The sequence below is a fragment of the Zosterops lateralis genome (genome assembly GCF_965231275.1).
Source record: "Zosterops lateralis genome assembly, chromosome: 8".
NCBI lineage: Eukaryota > Metazoa > Chordata > Aves > Passeriformes > Zosteropidae > Zosterops > Zosterops lateralis.
The window spans coordinates 3,553,949-3,574,261 of NC_139768.1; the positions used below are offsets into that span (position 1 = coordinate 3,553,949).

Below are 20,313 nucleotides of genomic sequence, written 5' to 3' on the forward strand. Positions count from 1 at the left end.
CCAAGGCCCAGCTGGAGGTGACAATGAATACACAGCCCAGAAACATAAATGCTCTAAAAAGGCAAACCCAAGGAGGGACCATGCAAAACAGTTCCTGGAATATGGAAACTGTTTATGGAAAAATATGAATATTCAGCAAACTGATGCAATAGAAAGAGTATTTAACAAATGTCTCTGATATAGCAGGGTGTGGACTTAGCTGAGTGCCAAGTCACCCAGCCAGCCGTACTTTGCTTTTTTATCTCCTAATTGTCTTAATTTTGTATGAAATCTATCCCTTAAAATTCACCGAAAAAGTGAACCTCGTTTTTCACAGATAAAACTGGTCAGATACCCAGTACAATTGGAGGGGACCAGGCTGAATCAGTGATGAAAGTTTGTCCTCAGTCGCACAGCGTTTCCCCACCTCCCCCTGCTGTTTCCAGCGCCTGTCGCATTTCTCTGCTCCTTTCCCTTCCATGTCACAAAGGCAGCCTGGCAGGAGCGGGAATTAGTGTCACAAAAGCGCAATAGGTTACGTTTTGTAAGTATTTCAGTGAATATGTTGATAATTTATTCCCTCCACTTAGATCTATATATACCACAGACTGCATCAGTCGATACTGTGAGTAGATCCTTCCTCCAAGTTTCTTACTCTTAAAAGGAAAAACGTCCATAGGAGTGAAGAGATGGCAGGAATCGCATCGGACCCTCCAGCGGTCTGTTCTGGAGCCTGTGGAGCAGAAATACTGCAGAGAACCCCTCGGGTTCACCGCCCACCTGCACTTCGCCTGGGTTAGCAGTGACATCCAGCGGTGCGGGGAGAAAGGGAAACTCGCTCGCTGTTTTGGTTTTTTTGGTGTTTTTTTGTTCTTGTTTTGTTTTTCTGCAGTGCGTCACAGGAAACGCATGGGAAAATAGTGGGGATTCCTTGGCATTCCTGGCTCGCTGTGGATGTTCGCGAATGGCACCAAGGACAGGCAGTTTGGCAGCCGTGGGAACAGATAACCCGCATGGGGAAACAAAAATGCAGAACCAAAAAAACCCTCTGGACCAGACCTAATGCCTCAAAAAGGTCACTGCAAATAGAAAATACAACTGGTGATCCCTAAAGTTGAAATAAAACACGCTTTCCTATATTACACCTACGTTGTTGGCTTCACAGTATTTTAATTTTTAAAATATTTTTATTAACCCTGGTTATGTGCTGAGAAAAAGATAAATGGGCTGACAAACAGGGAAAAGTTGATTGAAGAGAAATTACTACAGCAGAGTTTTGATTCTCAAGCCTTACCCTTGCACTTTGTGCACTTTCCTACTGACCTGATCCATCTTCAACCTTAAAAATGAAAATAAATAGAATATCACACTGCATGGGTGCTAAATGCACATCTCAGAATATCAAACCAACTTTAATTATTTGTTTCCAGTAACCAGCTGAGTGTTAAAGTATGATGTGATATTTGATGGGCTAAGAAATTATTTAAATTTTGGGTACATGTAATGTTGAAAGAAAAAAAAATCAAAACATTAAATGCATACAAGGAACAGGGCCAGCAGAGGTAGCTGTTAGCACAACAAAATCAACAACAAATTTTTTTTTTCTGTGAAGATTCTAAATTCAGTCTGCAATATTGGAAATTCACTTAGATTTAATTTGTTCCTCCTTTACTATTTTGCTCTAATTTTAGTTATTTGGGTTACGGGGTTATTTAGTTATGGGGTTAGCCCATTTCTAATGATAATTATCTGTTCCCAGCTCCTATGTACCACCTATTTTCTATCCTTCCCATTTTTATTTTGTCAGTATGGGGTTCAGAAAGGATGAATCAACTCCAAATAATCCCAGGGTTCGCTTGGGAATAAAACAAAAAAAAAAAAAAAAAAAAAAAAAAAAAAAAAAACAAAAAAAAAAAAAAAAAAACCACCCAAACAGATTTATCTGTAACAATTTTTCAGAACAATTTCAAATGCCATTTTCACCTTCTAGGGCTGCAAATTTTGACTCGATTTCTGAAAGACAGGGTTAGAAAACTTTGAAATGCAGGTAAGCTTATACAACTTTAAAATCAAGAAGTGCACTAACTCTTTACGGGAAATAATGCTGTTTAGAGCAGGAAAAGACTTTGGTCTGATATGGTTTTGGTATACATCCCTCTGAGGAACCTGCCAGGGCACAGAACCTTCAGACAGAATGGGGAGAGTTCAGTTGCCTGTACACAAAAATTGTAAGGAGATACTTTTCAGCTCCAGCAGGTTCTACAGGCACTTCACTTTGTTTTCAATGTCATGGAATGTATCTGGCTTCCATCCCATTGCCCAAGGACTGTTTATGCCTTTCACATTTAGTGTTTATGTGAAATGCACAAACAGCCCTTGGGACAAGGCTGAAATGCAGGCCTAAGATCAGTACCTCCTTTGCTGGTCTTTGTGCAGGATCTATTCTCTGCAAATGGCAAAGCTTTCTATTTCCCATGAGAAAGAAAACTTTACAGAAGCCCCAATCCAGAATATTCCTTGCTGTAAGGTCTTTGTTATTTACAGCCTCTTGCAACTGTAGGAAACCATAACTCTGGTAGGAAACCATAGCTCACACCCATTGCTTTTAGTATTTCTTGTGTTTCCTGCCACTGCAGATAAGTGGGCACTTTCACAATGCTTTGAACTTTTTAGGGGCCTGGTGTCAGCCCATGATACCAGTGCTGCCTTTCAGCGGTAAAACCCAGGAAAAGAACCCCTCAGGCACAATTCTTTATTTCATGGTTTCCTGCAGCTGTCCATGGCTCTGAGGAGAGCCTTTATAGAGGAAGTCCATATCACAGAGTCAATTTGCTGCTGTACTCTCCAAATCCTGTTTCTTCCTCCATCCCCCAAAACAGTCAAACACAAATTACAGCTGATAGTAGCATACATGAGTCCAATTTCTATTTAATTTCCATATGAATCACTCACAATCCTCACTGCAAGTGTTGTTTCTGGGAACTGTGAAAAACAGACTCTGAAGAGCATATAAATATTTTTTTGTTAAAATCAGTTTTATCTGGACATAAATACTAAGAAAAAGAGGTCAGAATTTCATCCATAAGGATCCAATTTTTTTTTTTTAAGAATCTAAAATACCAAAAGGAACCTGCCCTTGAGCAACAATCATCTTCCTTGCAGGGAATCACACAGAAGATCTAGAGCCAGTAGTGAACTAACAAGAAATGCACTGTGCAGACATAGTGGCATGTTTTGAATGCACAATCTCAGAGTTAAACTGACAGGGTGTGGTCTTTTAGAAACACAGATGTATTTACATGTTAATGAAAAAGCAAAAACCAAAGGCATTTCATTTACATAAAGTTTTATTATCTCTTTCCTCAGCTGGTACTCCCTTACTACAGCCTTAGCAGAGTTTTGTTTCCCTGGGTAGACAGGTTTTCAACCGACTGTCTCTGGCTGAAAACATCGAGGCCAGGTCGAAGTTTAGACCCAGCCCTTCATTAATACAGTCAGATACAAAGGACCAGTCGAGAGCCTGACCACCTGGAAGGCTGCAAAGGAACTAAAACAATCCAAGAGGATTTTCATCATTTTCTATGAAGAGACCCTTTCCTGTGCACTGATCTCTAAATAGTTAAGCAATTAGACCACAAATTCAAGACATGGGTACATTCTACATTTCAAGCTCTAATCAGAAACATGTGCAATTGTTTTTCCATTTATGAAGCTTGTGGTTTTATCTTCTCAGCAGCTTCAAGGACAGATGGAAGGCTGACTTTGTCTCCAAATTCTTTCTCACGATGCTCCAGTAAAATACCCTAGTTGAAGACACAAGAGAGAAATTGAGACACATCTCCCTACAAGAAATCCCCTGCCCAACTGAACAATTCCAGGAAACAAACTTCTGATCTAATAAAAGAGATAAAAGCCTCCTAGATGGCCTGCAGTACCTGTGTCCCTGCTCCAATCACATATACACCTCCCAGAGTGAATCCTTCTCCTTCCAGGTTTCCAGTGTATCCACCTCTCCAAGCACGGAAGAAATTCTGCCAAACTCCCAGGCGGAAAAAGCCCGACAACATCATTTTCCGTCTGCGCGGACCATAAAAGCCTTTCTGCAGGGCAACAGAAAACATGTCAGAAAACAAAGGGAAAAGGACTTTTCATTCATTTTAAGCTCATCCACAAGTATTTAAGCCCTATGTACACCTACATCGCTACTGCTGGCAACAGCAGCGCTTTGTGATAAACATATTTTTGGTCGGTTGGTTATTGGATTTTTTTTTTTTTTTTAATTCAGCCTGATTCTTTCACACAGGCGGGGGGAGAGAGAAAATAAAAGGATCATCTAGTAGATTCTGAATATTACATATTCTTGTTTCAGACCCCAAATGATTTTCCAGTGTGTCTCCTGGTTTAGGGAGAAAGCAGGGTGGTGGTTCTGTAGAACATGAGATTGGCAATCCAGCACGTGCCAGTGTACTGGGACAAGCCATATCACTGCAATCTGGCCTGTGTGTCATGAATTAATTATATGTGTCACCTTCAAACCTTGATTCACACATCACAAACATCAGCAAGTCACACAGCCAGTGAAAGAAAGGAATAAATATTAACAGGCCATATTGTTTACCTGTTAAAGGGGAGGAATAATCCTGTAATAGCACGTTATCAGTGCATAGCCACGCTGCAGTTTGTTGGCTCAGCAGGATGTATAAATATAGAAAATCAAAGCCAATTAACTGCTTAAACTACAGTGCTACTAAATCTTTTTCATTCAGACTACATTCTACTTATTTATACAAGGGCATTCATAGATTTGTTTTTGAACAAAAGGAGAACACCAGCTTCACTATACCTTTTCATCCAGAAAGATTTCTCCTTTGAAATAATGCTGAAAATCCTCCACTTCAGTCCCTATATTCTCTTTCACAACAGCATAGAGAGGGACACCCAGCTTGGACAGCTGGGGTTTCAGAGAGGAGAGCTCAGAAGCCTCCTAAGCAAAGGAAAAAAACCCAAACATTTCAGTCAATAAATGGAGGCTGGAAAGCTTCACCTTAAATTTCAAGACCATCAGAAACACACAAATTCCAGCTGGGGGCACAAACCAGAAACAGACCTGTAACATTTAAGCCAGTTGTACTCCTAGGCACCTCTCAAACAGATTTACTACAATTTTCTTTGTTATGCATGGAGGAAGCAGATTCTTCTGAGCATTTACTTGATAAAACATACTTTTAACTTAAACCTGTAGATATACTTTGCTTGTAATAAGGCTTCAATTATCATTTAAAGTATTTGAGAATGGTAAAAATATAATGCCTGCATGTCACTTAAGGATAGAAAATTCTGAGGAAGTTTTTTCCAAGTTGACATCCATCATTATCAGTCCTTCTGCAAAGTATTTTAAGGGCTCTGTGCAGGAGCAGGCTATACAAGTTTAAAGTATGTAATGAAGCTACAATCTCCTTCCTAAATTCCTCAGTTAAAAAAAAAAAAATAATCAGGGAATTTCTTCATAGACTTTCAGTGTTTTAGAAGCAAAACAGCTTTTTCTGGTATATAAGAGGGTAAGGTATCACAACTCATGTGCTGGGATTTTTGTTTTCCTAAAGGAGTCCCAATTCCCACGGTTTGTACAAAGATCCCTGAGGTTTTGAACAGACCAGAGTGTGCACTGAAAACATGTTTCCTGTCTCCCATGGAGAAAGGTCATTTTTACTGGACAGAATTCCCACCAAAAAACCCTCAACTCCACACTTTAAAAACATGGACACAGTTTACATGATCACTCTCAGTCACCTAACTGAAAGATCTGCAGGACATCTAGAATTCACTGAGTACCAAGCAGCAAACAGATAGGGATGAACAGACAGGAAATTTTGAATCTTTTAGTAATACTACTACTGATAAAAAAATCGCTCTTGGATTCCTGACTGACTGTGTGTGAAAGTGACAGTCAGGCACTTAAGTGCATTCTCCTCCTGCCTACACTACACCAGTTCAGAGATCAAAGCACTTTAACCTTCCGTGAATTCTACCCGTATTTAGGCAGTTATTACTGATGGGAGCAGATGCCTTCATGAAGAGGTTACAATATTAATTACTCCACATGTTACAAACTAGTGAGTAACAACATAATAACTATTTTCCCCTATAGCTATGAGAAACATAATGTCCAAGGTGCAAGCTATGGCTGTTCCCAGGCACTGGGTACATTCAAATTGTTTTTTAGGAGCTCCACCCAAGGAGCCTGATGTCAACTTAATGATCGAAATTTGTTTTCCAACCCACCTTGTTATGGAACAGAAACTCCTTATCTTCAGAGTCTGAACCTTCCTGCCTCACGTTCAGCACCCAGAACAGAGAGGTACTCTCTCTATGCACACCTCTTTTTGCAGATGAGCTTTATCTGATGGCCTTCTGCCAATCCAGTCTTGGGTTGCATTTGACCAGAGACTACCTGGCTCACAGAGACTTATTTTGGACTATATATATATAAAAATAGCTCCTAAGACTCTTTACCAACTGAATCTTGAGCAAATCTCCCTTTCTAATTGCCATGGGCTAGGTCCCTGGCAGATGTAAAAATCATGTAACCATCACCTTCAGAAGGAAAAGGCTCAGGACCTGGGCCATACAAACCAGCTGCAAAGAAAACCAAGTATGCTGGTAGCTGATGATCAGTCTGAACCATGAAACAAAACATTGCAGATATTTTAGATGTATTTGATGACTGTCCTATTCATCCCCTCCCTTTATTTACAGACTATCTATGCAAGCAAACCTCAACTCTTCTTAATTAATCCCCAAGCCCAGCAAGTACCTCTCTGCACAAAAATCATCCAGGTCTTCGTACAGCCATGATCACTGCACCATTCTCCTTCCATAGTTCACCTGCTTTGAATGTCCTTTTCTCTGTTTGTACAGGAGAAACAACACCAACAGTAATATCAGCCATTCTTGTTTAGAACAATTAGTACTTTACAGACCAACACTAAGCACTGCAGAGAATTCCACATTTAAATACAGTTCTAACAGAAGAAAAAAATCTATATGTATAAGAGGATATTAGTGCACTATTGATTTTTAGAAGTGTGTCATGTTTCATCCAGAAATAACAGGTTTGGTTGCTTTTCCTTCACCACAAGTATTGGATATCAAGGACACTTAACTACATGTCATAACTAGGAAAGACTAAGAGAACTGCTTCCAACTCTGGCTTTAGAAAGGTTCTTATAGAAGTCCAATTCTTGAAGAATGTGGTCTGAAATAGCCAGAATCTTACCTGGTCCCAAAGTTTTTAGCTCTATGTCCTCTAAAAACTCCAATGTAGCCTTTTCTGGCTTGGACAAAAATAAGTCAGTGTTAGCAAGGACAATGCCTGTCACAGCTGCACCAATGGCTCCAAGGCCAACAGACCACATGCCCATGGTGAAGACTCCCAGGTCAGGCAGGAAGGACATTTCTGCAAAGAGAAAGAAAAAACAGCTCTGACACTGGATATCAATGATGCCAGAGGAGGAGGAATTGGATTAAAACAACTAAAAGCTCATGCAGGTATTTTGGGTTTAAAGGAGATGGTCTGTATATTTATGAAGGAGATGATCTGTATATTAAATATTTATATTTAAAGGAGTTGTAAAAGAGATTACATTTCAGTTCTGTGCCTGGCCCACATCAAAACCAGATATTAAAAAGATATTCTTATCCTTCCCTCCCAGCAGACCAAAACATTAATAATTAAGTGCTCAGATGCAATGAGGAAAAAGATTATCAAAGTGCATGTGTGTAATAAAGAGACTAACAATATGACCTGTATGTTAGCCAGTAACCTAAATTATTACATTAAGAGAGCAGGTTTTTTTTTCCAAAAAAAGGAAGCATCTGTAGATTAAATGTTTTACACACACTAATCTACATTAAACAGTGAACTTTAGAAATATACTATAGAAGATTTTGGAAAAAATAGATCTTAACTTTCTATATCTGGTTCATCATAACTGGTAACCTTTCACATTCCCCACTGGGAACCAAAGCAGGCACAAAGCCAAACTTGGAGCTCCTGCCTGCAGACAGAAAAATGTAGACTTGCAACCATTTTATTACCCAGTGATCCAACATCACAAACATGCCTGGGACAGCACCTTCTTCCTCTGTGATAACTCACTGCCACTCTTGCTAAGGCTGAAAGGACAGCAGGAACAAAGCCTAAACTCACACGCATCAGCTAGAACTGAGAGCATTGCAATGGGAACCATGACATACAAATATTCCAGGGGTAAAGTACAAACCCTGCTTGTGGTTACTGGTGGCTCAAGTTTAGGAGGCAATTTTGTCTATCCACGACCCCCCACAGCCCAATCCTGACCCTTGCAAGCGTTTCACAAGCCTGGAAAGGGCTTCCAGTGAGGCAGTATCAGCTCACGAGGATGCTGGAAATCACAACAGCCCTGCCTCATGGGCAAAGTTCAAGATCCAGCTGTGAGTAATAACTGGTACAAGAGTCACTGGAGTTTTGGCACCATAAAAGTCACTATACACTTACATCACAAGGGTTGTATATTTGCTCACACAACTGTAGCATTACCTATTATGGAGAATCAATTTTTTTTTTCCTCACAAAAACCCTATTTCCTGATAGGATATTTTGGTAAATATTGCTGTCTGTATATACTTTTGTATGGGTGAGGTTCCCACCTCAATAAATGTAAGAAAATATTACTCTTTTGAACTCTGCCTGGCAATAAACCAGACATGCACATCATCTTTACCCCCACAGCCAGCTGCTGCCAGAATTCAGAAACAATTAGGAGGAGCTCCTCACTCTTGTGCCCAGAATTTTCTGTGAGAAAACCCCTTTCTACCCTTAAACCCAGCTCCAGAATACTACTGATAAACAAATGCAACATTAGGAAACAACAACAACAAAAGATCACATTGTTCTTTTAGCAGCATACTTGGTTTCAAGGGAGGCACTATCATGGTATCTAAAAACACAAGTAATCCATGATCCTGAGTAAGAAACAAGGCCAGTTTACACAAACATGATGCAGATAAGAGAACAGATCCTATTCTATTTCACCACTTATTTCTAACCAAGGCAAAACTTCCTTGACCGTATCTGCTTTCTTTACATATTTCTTTCCAACATTAAGTCCCGTTGTAATGATATTTTTTTTTATCTGCCTCTGACACCCATGGGACACCATCCTGACCCCAGCCTTTGGAATGATGCAAATGTAACTCCAAATGTATGTACTGCAGCACTGTCCTTGTGTTATTCTTTAAAATTACTTAAAATCTCTGTGGCATATCCAAAAGGCTAAAGACCTGCTTCCTCCCAGAGTTTGATTATCCAACTATTTGGATTTCAATCCCATCAGCTTAAGAAGTGGTTGGGGGTTTTTTAACTTATAGTTACAGGCAGTGGAGAGGGACCCAAGTCTTAATCCCTTGTGCACATCATCTGTCTACAAAAATGTTACAAAATTCGTGGCAAGTGATTAGTGAGTCGTTCTCACATAGTTTTTCATTTTTATTAGCATAAAAAACTAAAAGTCAGTTTCCAATCAGTAGTTATTGATCCAGGAGATCATTAAGTGTAGTCAACACACCCCCTTCAGTTTAGCTGGACTCTTTGGTCTCCCCACAGTGACAAAAAAATCAAACCTTATTCAACTATGGGAGTTTTTTGCTATTTATATAAATAGGAAAAAAGGAAAATGCAGCTCTGGTACTTAAATTCCTCCCCAGCTAAGCAAACACCCCAATGAACCACTTTGAGAGATATGCATGGCAAGCAGCAGGCAGGATTATTAACACATTTGCTAACGAGACAGGCTGAGCCCTGTCATTGAACCCCAAGTGGCGAGACTGACTGCAACAACAGCCGAGCATTTCCGACTAGCACCTCCATTTCTGATTTCCTCGCTGTTTACTAAGACAATCTGAATCTCAAAAAGACTTCACATCCCTCCCTCCATCCCCACCATAACACACACTGCCTTGCCATCAAGCTTTTAAGCGCCGAGCACAGAAGAGAGGAGAAAGAGCAAGAAGAGAGGAGAAAGCATCCCATAAATAAGCCATGGGAAGAGGCAGGAGAGCATCCCACAAGGGCTGCAGCACTCACCGGACCCCATGGGGGCTGCGGAGCGCCGGCGGCAGCGCCTCCCGGGGCCGGGAGCGGGGACTGAATGAGCGGCTGGGGAGGAGCAGCAGAGCCGCTCCAGAGATCCCGCCCCTGGCAGCCCCAGGGCCGCCCAATGCACGAGCACGCACAGATAAAGGTGTCTGAATAATTCATCCAGAGCTGGGCTTTTGCTTTTTTTTTTTATACGGAACGCGTGATGTTAGCCTTCCAATGGGTGCGTAGGACAGAAAGATTTCTGGCCCGCTTAAAGGTATCTCATTCATTCTTTTTTTTTTTTTTTTTTTTTTTTTTTTTTTTTTTTTTTTTTTTTTTTCCTGAATGTATGGGGTGAACCTTCCTATGGGGTGGTAAGTACAGGGAACAGGAATTACAGAAAGCTTTTCCGGCCAGACCCATTTAAAGGTATCTTAATCATTCAACCATTGGATTCTTTCTTTTTCTAAACGGAACACACAGTGTTAGCCTTCCTATGGGATGGGTAGGAATTACAGAAAGCTTTTCTGGCCAGACACATTTAAAGGTATCTTAATCATTCAACCATTGGATTCTTTCTTTTTCTAAACTGAACACACGGTGTTAGCCTTTCTATGGGATGGGTAGGAACAGGAATTACAGAAAGCTTTTCTGGCCAGACCCATTTAAAGGTATTTTAACTAGTCAGTCTTTGGGTTTTTAATTTTTTTAAACTGAACACATGGTTAGTCTTCCTATGGGATGAGTAACTACAGGGAGCAGGAATTACAGAAAGCTTTTCTCGCAAGACCCATTTAAAGGTATCTTAATCATTCAACTTTGGGGTTTTTTTCTTTTTTTTTTTTTTTAACTGAACACATGGTTAGTCTTCCTATGGGGTGAGTAGGTACAGGGAACAGGAATTACAGAAAGCTTTTCTGGCCAGACAATTTAAAGGTATCTTAATCATTCAACCTTTGGATTCTTTCTTTTTCTAAACTGAACACACGGTGTTAGCCTATCTATGGGGTGGGTAGAAACTTGTATTTTAACTTTCTCATTTCAGAAAGTTTTTCTGAAGCTGGGAGCACGGCAAAAGACTTTTAGATCTGCGTGCTAAGCCATGCTCTTCTGTAGAACTTGGCATTTTTACAAATAACGTTTTTCCCTGTGTTTCAGCCTATTCTAGATCTAAGCCCTCCGTGTGTCAAAACAATACAAATAACCCTGGAAAAAATTAAAGTCCTCACAATGCACAATATTAGGGGAAAAATGATTAGTATAGAGAATTAACCCAGTGTTTCTAAGGTCAGTTACCTGCTTTGCTTTAGGAGCAACTTCCCTTTGCTAAAAAGCATCATTTTCTCTGGGACGATCAGATCTTCTGTCTCTCAACTCTGTTAAAATTGCCAGAAAAGAATGAAAACTCCTCTTTAAACAGTACAGGCCAAAGAAAAATGGGGAAAAAAAATCTTTTCGTGTGTGTGTGAGTTTGTGGTGACCACAAGAGATCTACAAAAAAACAATGAGTTATTTTATGGCCTGTCAGTACTCAGTTAACCAGAATTTAAACAAGCTTTATCTTAATCCTGTTTTAAGTGCCAGTGGATGGTCTTCACTTTTATCAAGACCAGTTAAAACTGTTTTCTAGATGTCTCATTTCCCTCCCACCCACCACCAAAGAAAAAATTGTCATTCAGAGGACAGCTATCCTTAAACATTTATTTTAACAGTGTAAACAGGACCCATTGCAGCTGTGTCCAAAAAAAAGAAACCAAAAAAATAGAAGAAAGTTGCTGTTTTCAAGATGCCAGTAAGACTCAGAGGAGCAAACAGATTTCATTACATACTTTTCCTAAAAAGAAAACTGTCTTGCAAGTTGGACTGCACTAGCAAATACTCTCTGGCCTGAAGTGGCTTTGACCATGGCTTGTTCTTCCTTTCTCTCCCCCTCCAGCTTCTCTAAGACATTCCATATCAAGCCTAAAAAAATGTTTCAGAGCTTTGTCAGAACTTGCGTGTCCCAAGCATGTTGAGCTGATTTTTTTATGAGACATTCCCCCCCTCCCCAAATGAGTCATGATTACAAATACTTTTGTAAGCTAGCTCCTATGAAGAAAATTTACAATTCACAATAACCTGGTAACATGCTCATCAGGATTTCATGAGTGTTTAAATACCACAAAGGATTACAAAATACAGAACCCTGACAGACCTTCAAACTTAACCCTGTTTGAAGCAGGGATCTGACTGGAGAAACCCAGGAGGACTCTTCCAACTTAAATTGGCCTGTAAACACCAAAATGAATGCACAGAGAAGCCTCCTAGCATTTCTTGTGGCATAAATGTAATTTTCACAACACAGGGGATTATTTTCCTTAATTTTCACCATTTTAAGTACCTAACAAACCACATATTGTATTGAGAATTAACAATCATCTTTTTAGGTTTCTTCCCAACTCATGCATGGTTCACTACTGAATTCTGTGCTCTCGGCTGTAGCTGTGGAAAAAGCTGCTGTGTCAAGCAAACAAATCATACTCCTTCCTTTGAAAGGAAGTTAGTTGTTACCTCCATTCTCAGACTGTTTTAAAGAAACCCAACATCTCAACAAGCCTTTTCTTTGGAGCAAGGGAGAGCAAAGAGCTCTGGCACACCACTCTGGAACTCTTCCAGCTCTCTTGGTGTATTGAGAGGGAACAGGCAGCTGGGCACTGTGTATGGAAAAATTCAGATCTCTGATCAGTCAGTGAGTGGATACCATGTAGATGTCAGATATTTCATGGAGCACAGAACTGCATGCATATCTGAAGATAAATATGGATGAATTCACTGCTTGGTCTGCTGGTCGCCCAGAGCAGGAAAGGTGCACCCTGTGTCAGCCTGCAGGGGTGGTGGAGGAAAGGGAATAACAACAGACCTAGTGATAATACAAGTCTATTATCCCTAGCCTTCTGATAATAGTTTACATACCTTCCTGCAAAGTCTCTCAAAACAATCTATATTGTTTTCATTCCTCTTGGTGATAGACTTCTGTATTAACCACTGGAGTCAGAGAGGTGTTCCTCTCAATGACCAATCCTTGACCAAATCCCAAATACTATATAAACCCTAAATCATAATAAACAGTCCTTCTTTTCCCTGCTTCTACTGACGGCTGAGTGTGGTTCTTTTCATGTCCCTAACTGTGACACAAGTCAGCATTCACTGAAAGCACAGCAGGTGCAAGGCAGCAAGTGACCCCTCCTGCTCCCACCCAGCACATCCAAGAATTCTACGTCCTGCAGATTCAAGCTTATATTAAGATTTGCCCACCTTTTTGGGTTCTTAGGGCCTTGCTTATATTTTAGGTTTCTCATTTCATAACAGCAAAATTGTTATGAAAAGCAAAGATGCAAGAAAAAGGACATGCTTCAACTCCACTCCATGGGGCTCCATGCATAAACCAGGCTGTAACACATCACCAAACACCCACCCAGTGCAGAATAATTTCCCCACAACTTTGTTTCCCCTTCCATTGCCTGCTATGAACCAGGACTGATGAGAACAGTGCCTCTGTGGTTATAAAAGGCTGGGAGAGCTGCAGGCTGGTCCTTCGAGCAGCTCAGGGATGGATTTCCTGAGCTGAGCGATTGCACACAGCACCCAACCAGCGCATCACGAATTAAATGAGAAACGAAGCATTCTTTGTCCCTTTGTCCTTCACAGATCCCGCTGTGCCTATTTACACACGGGATAAGTTCGCTGAGCAAGCAGGGATTTGTCAAAGCGTCAAACCACGAGGGGCAGGCACAAGCAGGATTGCAAACCTCGGCAGCTGGGCACGGGCAGCGGAGCTCCGATGGCCAGAGCGGCGGGGGGCCCCGGCCGGCCCTCAGGGCTCAGCACCCGGCGACCTCCGCCGCCTTCCCCCGCCCGGGGCCCTGCGGCCGCCACCGCCACCGCCGGGCCGGGGACAGCGGCCCTGAGGGGGGACAGCGGCCCTGAGGGGGGACAGCAGCCCCAGCGGGCCGAGGGATGGCGCCACTGAGGGGGGACGGCCCAGGGCAGGGCCTGCACAACGCGGGCGGCACAGCGCAGGGCCATGGCCCTCCCTGCCCCGGATCCCAGCGGTGCCATGGCCCTCCCTGCCCCGAATCCCGGCACTGCCATGGCCCTCCCTGCCCCGGATCCCAGCGGTGCCACGGCCCTCAGAGCCCCGGATCCCAGCAGTGCCATGGCCCTCCCTGCCCCGGATCCCAGTAATGCCATGGCCCTCCCGGCCCCGGATCCCGGCACTGCCATGGCCCTCTCAGCCCTGAATCCCGGCAGTGCCACGGCCCTCCCGGCCCCGGGTCCCGCCCCGCGCTCCCAGCCCCGCCGCCCGCCCGCCCCCGGCGCGCCGCACGCAGGCGCGGCCCCGCTCGCCCCCACAGCCGGGCCGCACATTCGCGCTCATAGATTTGCCCTACATTCGCACCGCGGTCCCACACTGACGCTCACACCGCTTCCCCGCACTCGCACCGGTGCCCCCACACTCACACCGCGGTCCCACACTCGCACGGCTGCCCCACACTCACACCGGTGCCCCACATTCGCACCGATGCTTTGCACTCACACCGGTGTCGCACATTCGCACCGCGGTCTCACACTCAACACCTCTTCCCGGCATTCACACCGGTGCCCCACATTCGCACCGCTTCCCCGCACTCACTGCGGTCCCACATTCACACCGTAGTTCCATACTCACACTGTTTTCCCGCACTCACACCGGTCCCCCCGGCTGTCCCCGCTGTCCCCGCTGTCCCCGCAGTCCCCGCACTCACACCGGTCCTCCCGCTGTCCCCGCTGTTCCCGCAGTCCCCGCACACACACCGGTCCCCCACGCTGTCCCCGCAGTCCCCGCACTCACAGCGCGGTCTCACACTCACACTGTTTTCTCGCACTCACAGCGCCGCCGCTCCCGGCCCGCCCCCGGCGCTCCCCCCGCTCGGTGCCCTCGGGCCGAGCCCAGCGGGATCAGCCCCGCCGTCAGCGGGTGGAAAAAGCCTTCTCCTCCCTCTCCGAACCCATTATCTCCTCTGCTGTAGCTTCTGACTGAGCTAAGAAAGAAATATATTACGGGATACGGCGCTTATATACGCAAAGCGAAAAGAAAACCCCTCCCAACCCATAAGGACTCGAGTGCAAGAATGTAGTGAGCTTATCGTTCCACTGATCTGATTAATGGGGCACTTAAGATGTTTGCATATATATTGCATTCAAGAATATACTTGCTCAGATAAGGCAGCCAATAACATGTCACAACATCGTTTAACAAACATGCTCTTGAGATGCTTGTGGTCATTAGGCACCGCTCCAGCCACAAACTCACAGGGGACTCGTCTTCACTACTTTGGGACTGTTTCCTGAGCTCTCCTGTTAACCTGGCACCTAAAAAAAAAAAAAAAAAAAAAAAAAAATATATATATATATATATATATATATAATAAAAAAACCAACCAAACAACAAAAAAACCCCCAAACAAACAAACAAAACAAAACAAAAATAACAACAACAACAAAAAAAAAAGACAAAAAAAAAAGACAAAACCCCCCCCCAAAAAAAACCAGACAAACCCCCCCACCCAGGATTAAAAAAAAGGAAAAGGTACTAGCAATGACAGAACAGTCTGGTCTGTAGCACAGTAGCTCAGGAGAATGAACGTAATAACCCTTTCGATGGTATTGGTGTGTCTCTGTTCCACCAAACGCTGTTTTTCACCATATTCCAAACTTAACTGGACAAAACGACCTTTTCTTATCACTGTGCTCCCCACAGCAGAGCCCAGCAGCTGCTGGCAGGGAGATACACTGGACAGCAAGTTCTGCAAGACAGAGCAGAGCCTTGTTGGGAAAGATGAATCAGGGAAACCTTCTTATAAATACGATTGCTTGGCAAAAGATTCTGAAAATATGAAACCTGTAATCGAAATAGAAATGAAAGCTTACTTTGAGTTGTAGGACTATATAACCTGAAGACAATAGCCTGGGCAGCTGAAGGAGAATCACTTTTGATTGAACAATACCCTTCTGCTGGCTGAGGGATCCAAAGGTCAATATAGCAAAACAGGAAAGTCTAAAGAGTAGGTTTTAGAGTTTAAAATATAACACATGGTAATGTAGCAGTTCTTATAGGCTGTGTGTAGATTCTATAGGATTTTGTGTCTTGTATTGGTTGGTCACTGTAAATTAGAATATTCATCACAAAAAGAGATATAATGGATTGTAACCAGGACCTTGCTCGCTCTGGTCCCTGCTCTGTTTCTCTCCTTTCCCTGCTCTTACCTCTGCTCTCTTCCCCCTGCACTCTGACCCCTGCCCTTTGCTCTCTCTCTCCCCTCTTCTTAGCCCACCCCCTTTTGCTCTCTCTCCCCCTCTCTTTGGGACTTCCCTCCAGCCCAGGCTGGTGGCTGAAGGCAAAGCCCTTTCTACCCACAACCCTTGCAATAAACCCACATATTCTAGAATATCTCAGGTTTGCAGAGTCCCTTGTCCCTGTAAGTCACGGATGCTTCTACAGAGCCTGTCATACCACATTGCATTGCACATGTCAGGATGGGCTCAGGCAGCTGCCAGGAAAAGATTTCCAGTCTTTTTTGCTCCAAATTGTGCTATTTTTATGTTTTTTATCTACATACATTCTTTGGAAATCAAATGGATTATAAAAAAGCATTAAAGTCTTGGCAGCAGTAAAAAAAAAAAAAAAAAAAAAAAAAAAGCAAACCTCATGGCAGAAACAGCAGCATTACCAGACTGCCTTAAAGAGATGGCAAACTTGGAAGGATTCAGAATTTGTGGCTGCTTTTTTTTTTTCCTGGGAAATGCATAAAACAATAGCTCTGCTTTTTCTTCTTAATCAGTGTGGGTTGATTCTCTGTCAACACCAAACCTAAAATGCTGACGTGACTGTCATTTTTTAAAAATTCAATCAGCATTAAAATATATGTACCTGCCATGCTGACATAGCAATCTTTAGGGAAAAAATAAAAAAAAAAAAGGCAAATTTTGTCAGCCATCACCGTATAATTAAAACCCTAATTTGGGCAGCCTGTCAAGATTCCTTTCTTCTGAATTTTACCATGGTTGTGGACTGAGCTGAGAACACTTGACAATGGCAGAATGGCAGCTCCATTATTTTTGTTTCCATGGCAAGCACACAAACTGAACTTTTTTCTTACTGATACTTCTGCACATTACACCTCTAACAAGCTGGCAGCTGGCCTGTCACAATGCCAAGGTAGCCAATATTGCTGAGGAGGAATGAAAATATCTATTCTATCACAAAATGAAATTATCTATTTATTCTTTGCCCTGGTCAGGAGTCCATGACAAGGCACCAGGTGAGATTAACATGCAGTTCATCTCAGAAGTGACTCTGATTTCATTTTGTTCCTATTGTAAAAAAAAGTTGCAAAAAATGCAGCAAAATCTGAGCCCACACATCTGGATTCCATCCAGGATTACCCTCCTACCTTACAAAACAGCAAAATCCTTTGAATGCATAATAGACACAGAATTCAAAGAAATATGGTGTCATGAAAATATTGGAATCTAACCTTCCTTACAACCTCCAAAAAAGGTTGCTTTCCTTGAAAAGCTACTGTGTTGCATTAAGTGGAGTTGCAGCAACAATTACTTTGTCTTTATTAGATTATCTTTGCCTTAAGTAGTGAAATTTTGGCAGGAAAATGGGAATTTGAATCCTTTGGTTTTCTGGTTTTCTCTCTTGATAAAATCATATTAAGATTGATGTATTATAGTTGAGTTTTTCCATGCACCTATTCACACGTTCTTAAAAAACACATTCAGCCCTTCTCTTCCTGCCTTCATAATTCAGTTTTATATCAGTGAATGAGGAGAATCAGTCTGTAAAGTGCTTGTAGATCAGTTAATTAAATTTCCCTGGCATGCCTGTAAGTCAGAATGCACTGTATCAGTAGCTATGCTAAAACATGATCTAGTATTACGAAACTTTCAATTCATTTACAGAATGACAAAGCTGTGCATTATTTCAGGAGTTTTTTTCTTTTTCTTGTTGGATCATGCTTCTATAGATCAGCCTTAGACCAAGGGCATTGTTAGATAAATGGATTATATAAAAGAAATTCTCTTTTCTGTGAGGAAACAGGAAATCTCTAAGGCAACAAGACAGTGGCAGGATCTAGGCTCTAGGTCTGTAAAATGACTTCCAGACTAATTAAGACTTTTGATACTAAGCCAATAAGATTAGATGTAGATAAATATTTAAAAAAAAATACAGCTTGAACTTTTCACCTACGTGGTACTAAAAGCAAAGCCACAGAGATGCAGAGTGACAGAGATCTCCACCAGGCCAGGCAGCAGCCTCTTGTTTTGAAGGCTTGTGTGACATGTACTCGTGTAGGGGTGTTCTCAACCTCATCCTGATTCTCAGGAAATAAGAACACCAGTCAGCCTAGACACAGAATCTCAGATTTATCTTAGCTAAGATCAGGGTGCAGTAGTCACAGGAAAAAACAAACAAACAAACAAACAAACCAAACCCAAAAAAACAACCAGGTCTTTTGCCATTAGTTCATTGACATAAGCAGTTCACAGTGGGACACCGAGAAGAGATTGGTGCAATACCCTCCAGCTGGACAAGAACCGGAAGAAAGAATTAGTAAGTCTTTTCAGCATATACAGATTCTTACAAGAAACCTCTTTTGCAATAGCCTAATAAACACTGAATCACAGAAAAGCCTACCATTTACAAGACAAAAGATAACCAAGGCACTTGGAAAGTGCAGATGAGGTCATTAGTCCTCCCACTGTCCTTCATTCTTTAAATATCCCTGTGTCAGGTGTCATTACTAAGTGTAAGCAAAATAGAATACGTGGCCTACAGTTTGTCTCCTGTTTACTGCAGTGTCACAGACAAAGTTACTCTGATTTTTTTTATTATTCTCATATTAGGTAGAGAAGACCAGTTAAAAAAAAAAAAAGTTATTTTTAATGACTATTCAAGCCACTAGAATAGTGATCAAGCCTCAGGCTCTACAAGCAAAACCAGGCTCTTGAACATCCCAATTACCCACAAAGATAGCACTGAAAAGGAAGTAGCTGTACTTCTGTAAAATCAGGACATCAGAGGAAAACAGTCATTCTGCAGTGATCCTGGTTAATCACCTGCAATTCCTGTGTAGTGACTATTAAAATCCAGGCACTCAGCATGTTTCTAGGCCATTTCTCTTACAGATCGTTGTGATAAAACTGGCATGTTGAATTTCTTACTTTCTTATGGACTTCAAGAGTAGCTATGCATCTTACAACCTATAGAAGTTATGACTAAGGACAAGATTACTTGTGTTAGTAATACAACTGATGTGCCCTACATTGCCTTTAAGACATTGAGTTACTGTACTCAGTCAAATAATGTATCTCACCAAGGTGGTTGTATGCAGCTAGAAAATCTGATGTAAATACTTTTCATGTAAGCATTGGAGGTGATCAATTTTTAAGGTTTAAAAGAACCTGTTGATTTAGCTGTTACTCAGAAGCATTTGTCCAAGCTCTAAGGCAGAAAACTGGGCTTTCTCTAACAAATCTGGTATTTAAAATCTGGGAGAAAAAAAAAATCCACGACCTCTTTTGCTAAAGAACATCCATGTGATAAAACCAAAATAACCCTGGTATTAGAAGTGTTGATGCCAATGTGGGTCATTTTGACAGAACTTGGCTAGGAATCAAACACACATCAAATACAGGAAGCCTCAGTTTCAACTCCTGGTGGCAAGGTTGTAATGAGTAGTTAGGAACAGTAAACTTCTAATCCAGCAGAGCTACAGCCACACTCTAACCACAGCCCTGGAGCTGAGCTCTTAATCCTCTTATTACACTGAGCTATTTGTCTGTGTCACTTTCTTCTGCTAGAGCAAAACACCAATGTGTTACTATCAAACTGAATTTCAACACTGCATTTCTGTATTTTGTAATACTATTTGTTCTTGGTCTTTATATATCAACATAGGAAGGGCCACCAACTATGTACTTTCAAATTTCAGTGTATTTTCAATATATTTTCAGTGCATGATTTCTGTTTAATTCTTGGTGAACTTTCTTTTTGAGAGGTTATGCTTATCTCTCATGTCAATTTTCATGTTGACATCTACCATTTTTACATAACTTGATCACGACAGCTTGAAAGAAAAGCAATGTAACAAACTATCCAATGCACAATCATAGAGTATCTGAAATGA

At 41.9% G+C, this 20,313-nt stretch overlaps 1 protein-coding gene across 3 annotated transcripts; it reads right to left on the reverse strand.

Moving 5' to 3' along the window:
- Positions 1-3,308: 3,308 nt before the first annotated feature.
- PRXL2A (peroxiredoxin like 2A) lies at positions 3,309-15,202 on the reverse strand. Of its 3 annotated transcripts, none has more exons than XM_083866217.1 (6): positions 15,005-15,202; positions 7,256-7,435; positions 6,794-6,885; positions 4,823-4,963; positions 3,915-4,079; positions 3,309-3,782 (listed from the first exon to the last, which is right to left on the reverse strand). In XM_083866217.1, the coding sequence occupies exons 2-6, from the start codon at positions 7,431-7,433 to the stop codon at positions 3,684-3,686; spliced, it is 675 nt and encodes a 224-aa protein (XP_083722343.1). In that variant the 5' UTR covers positions 7,434-7,435; positions 15,005-15,202; the 3' UTR covers positions 3,309-3,683. The 3 variants fall into 3 exon arrangements, with proteins under 3 accessions (XP_083722343.1, XP_083722344.1, XP_083722342.1); XM_083866218.1 differs by lacking the exon at positions 15,005-15,202 and adding an exon at positions 13,885-13,965; XM_083866216.1 differs by lacking the exon at positions 15,005-15,202 and adding an exon at positions 10,103-10,207.
- Positions 15,203-20,313: the final 5,111 nt, after the last annotated feature.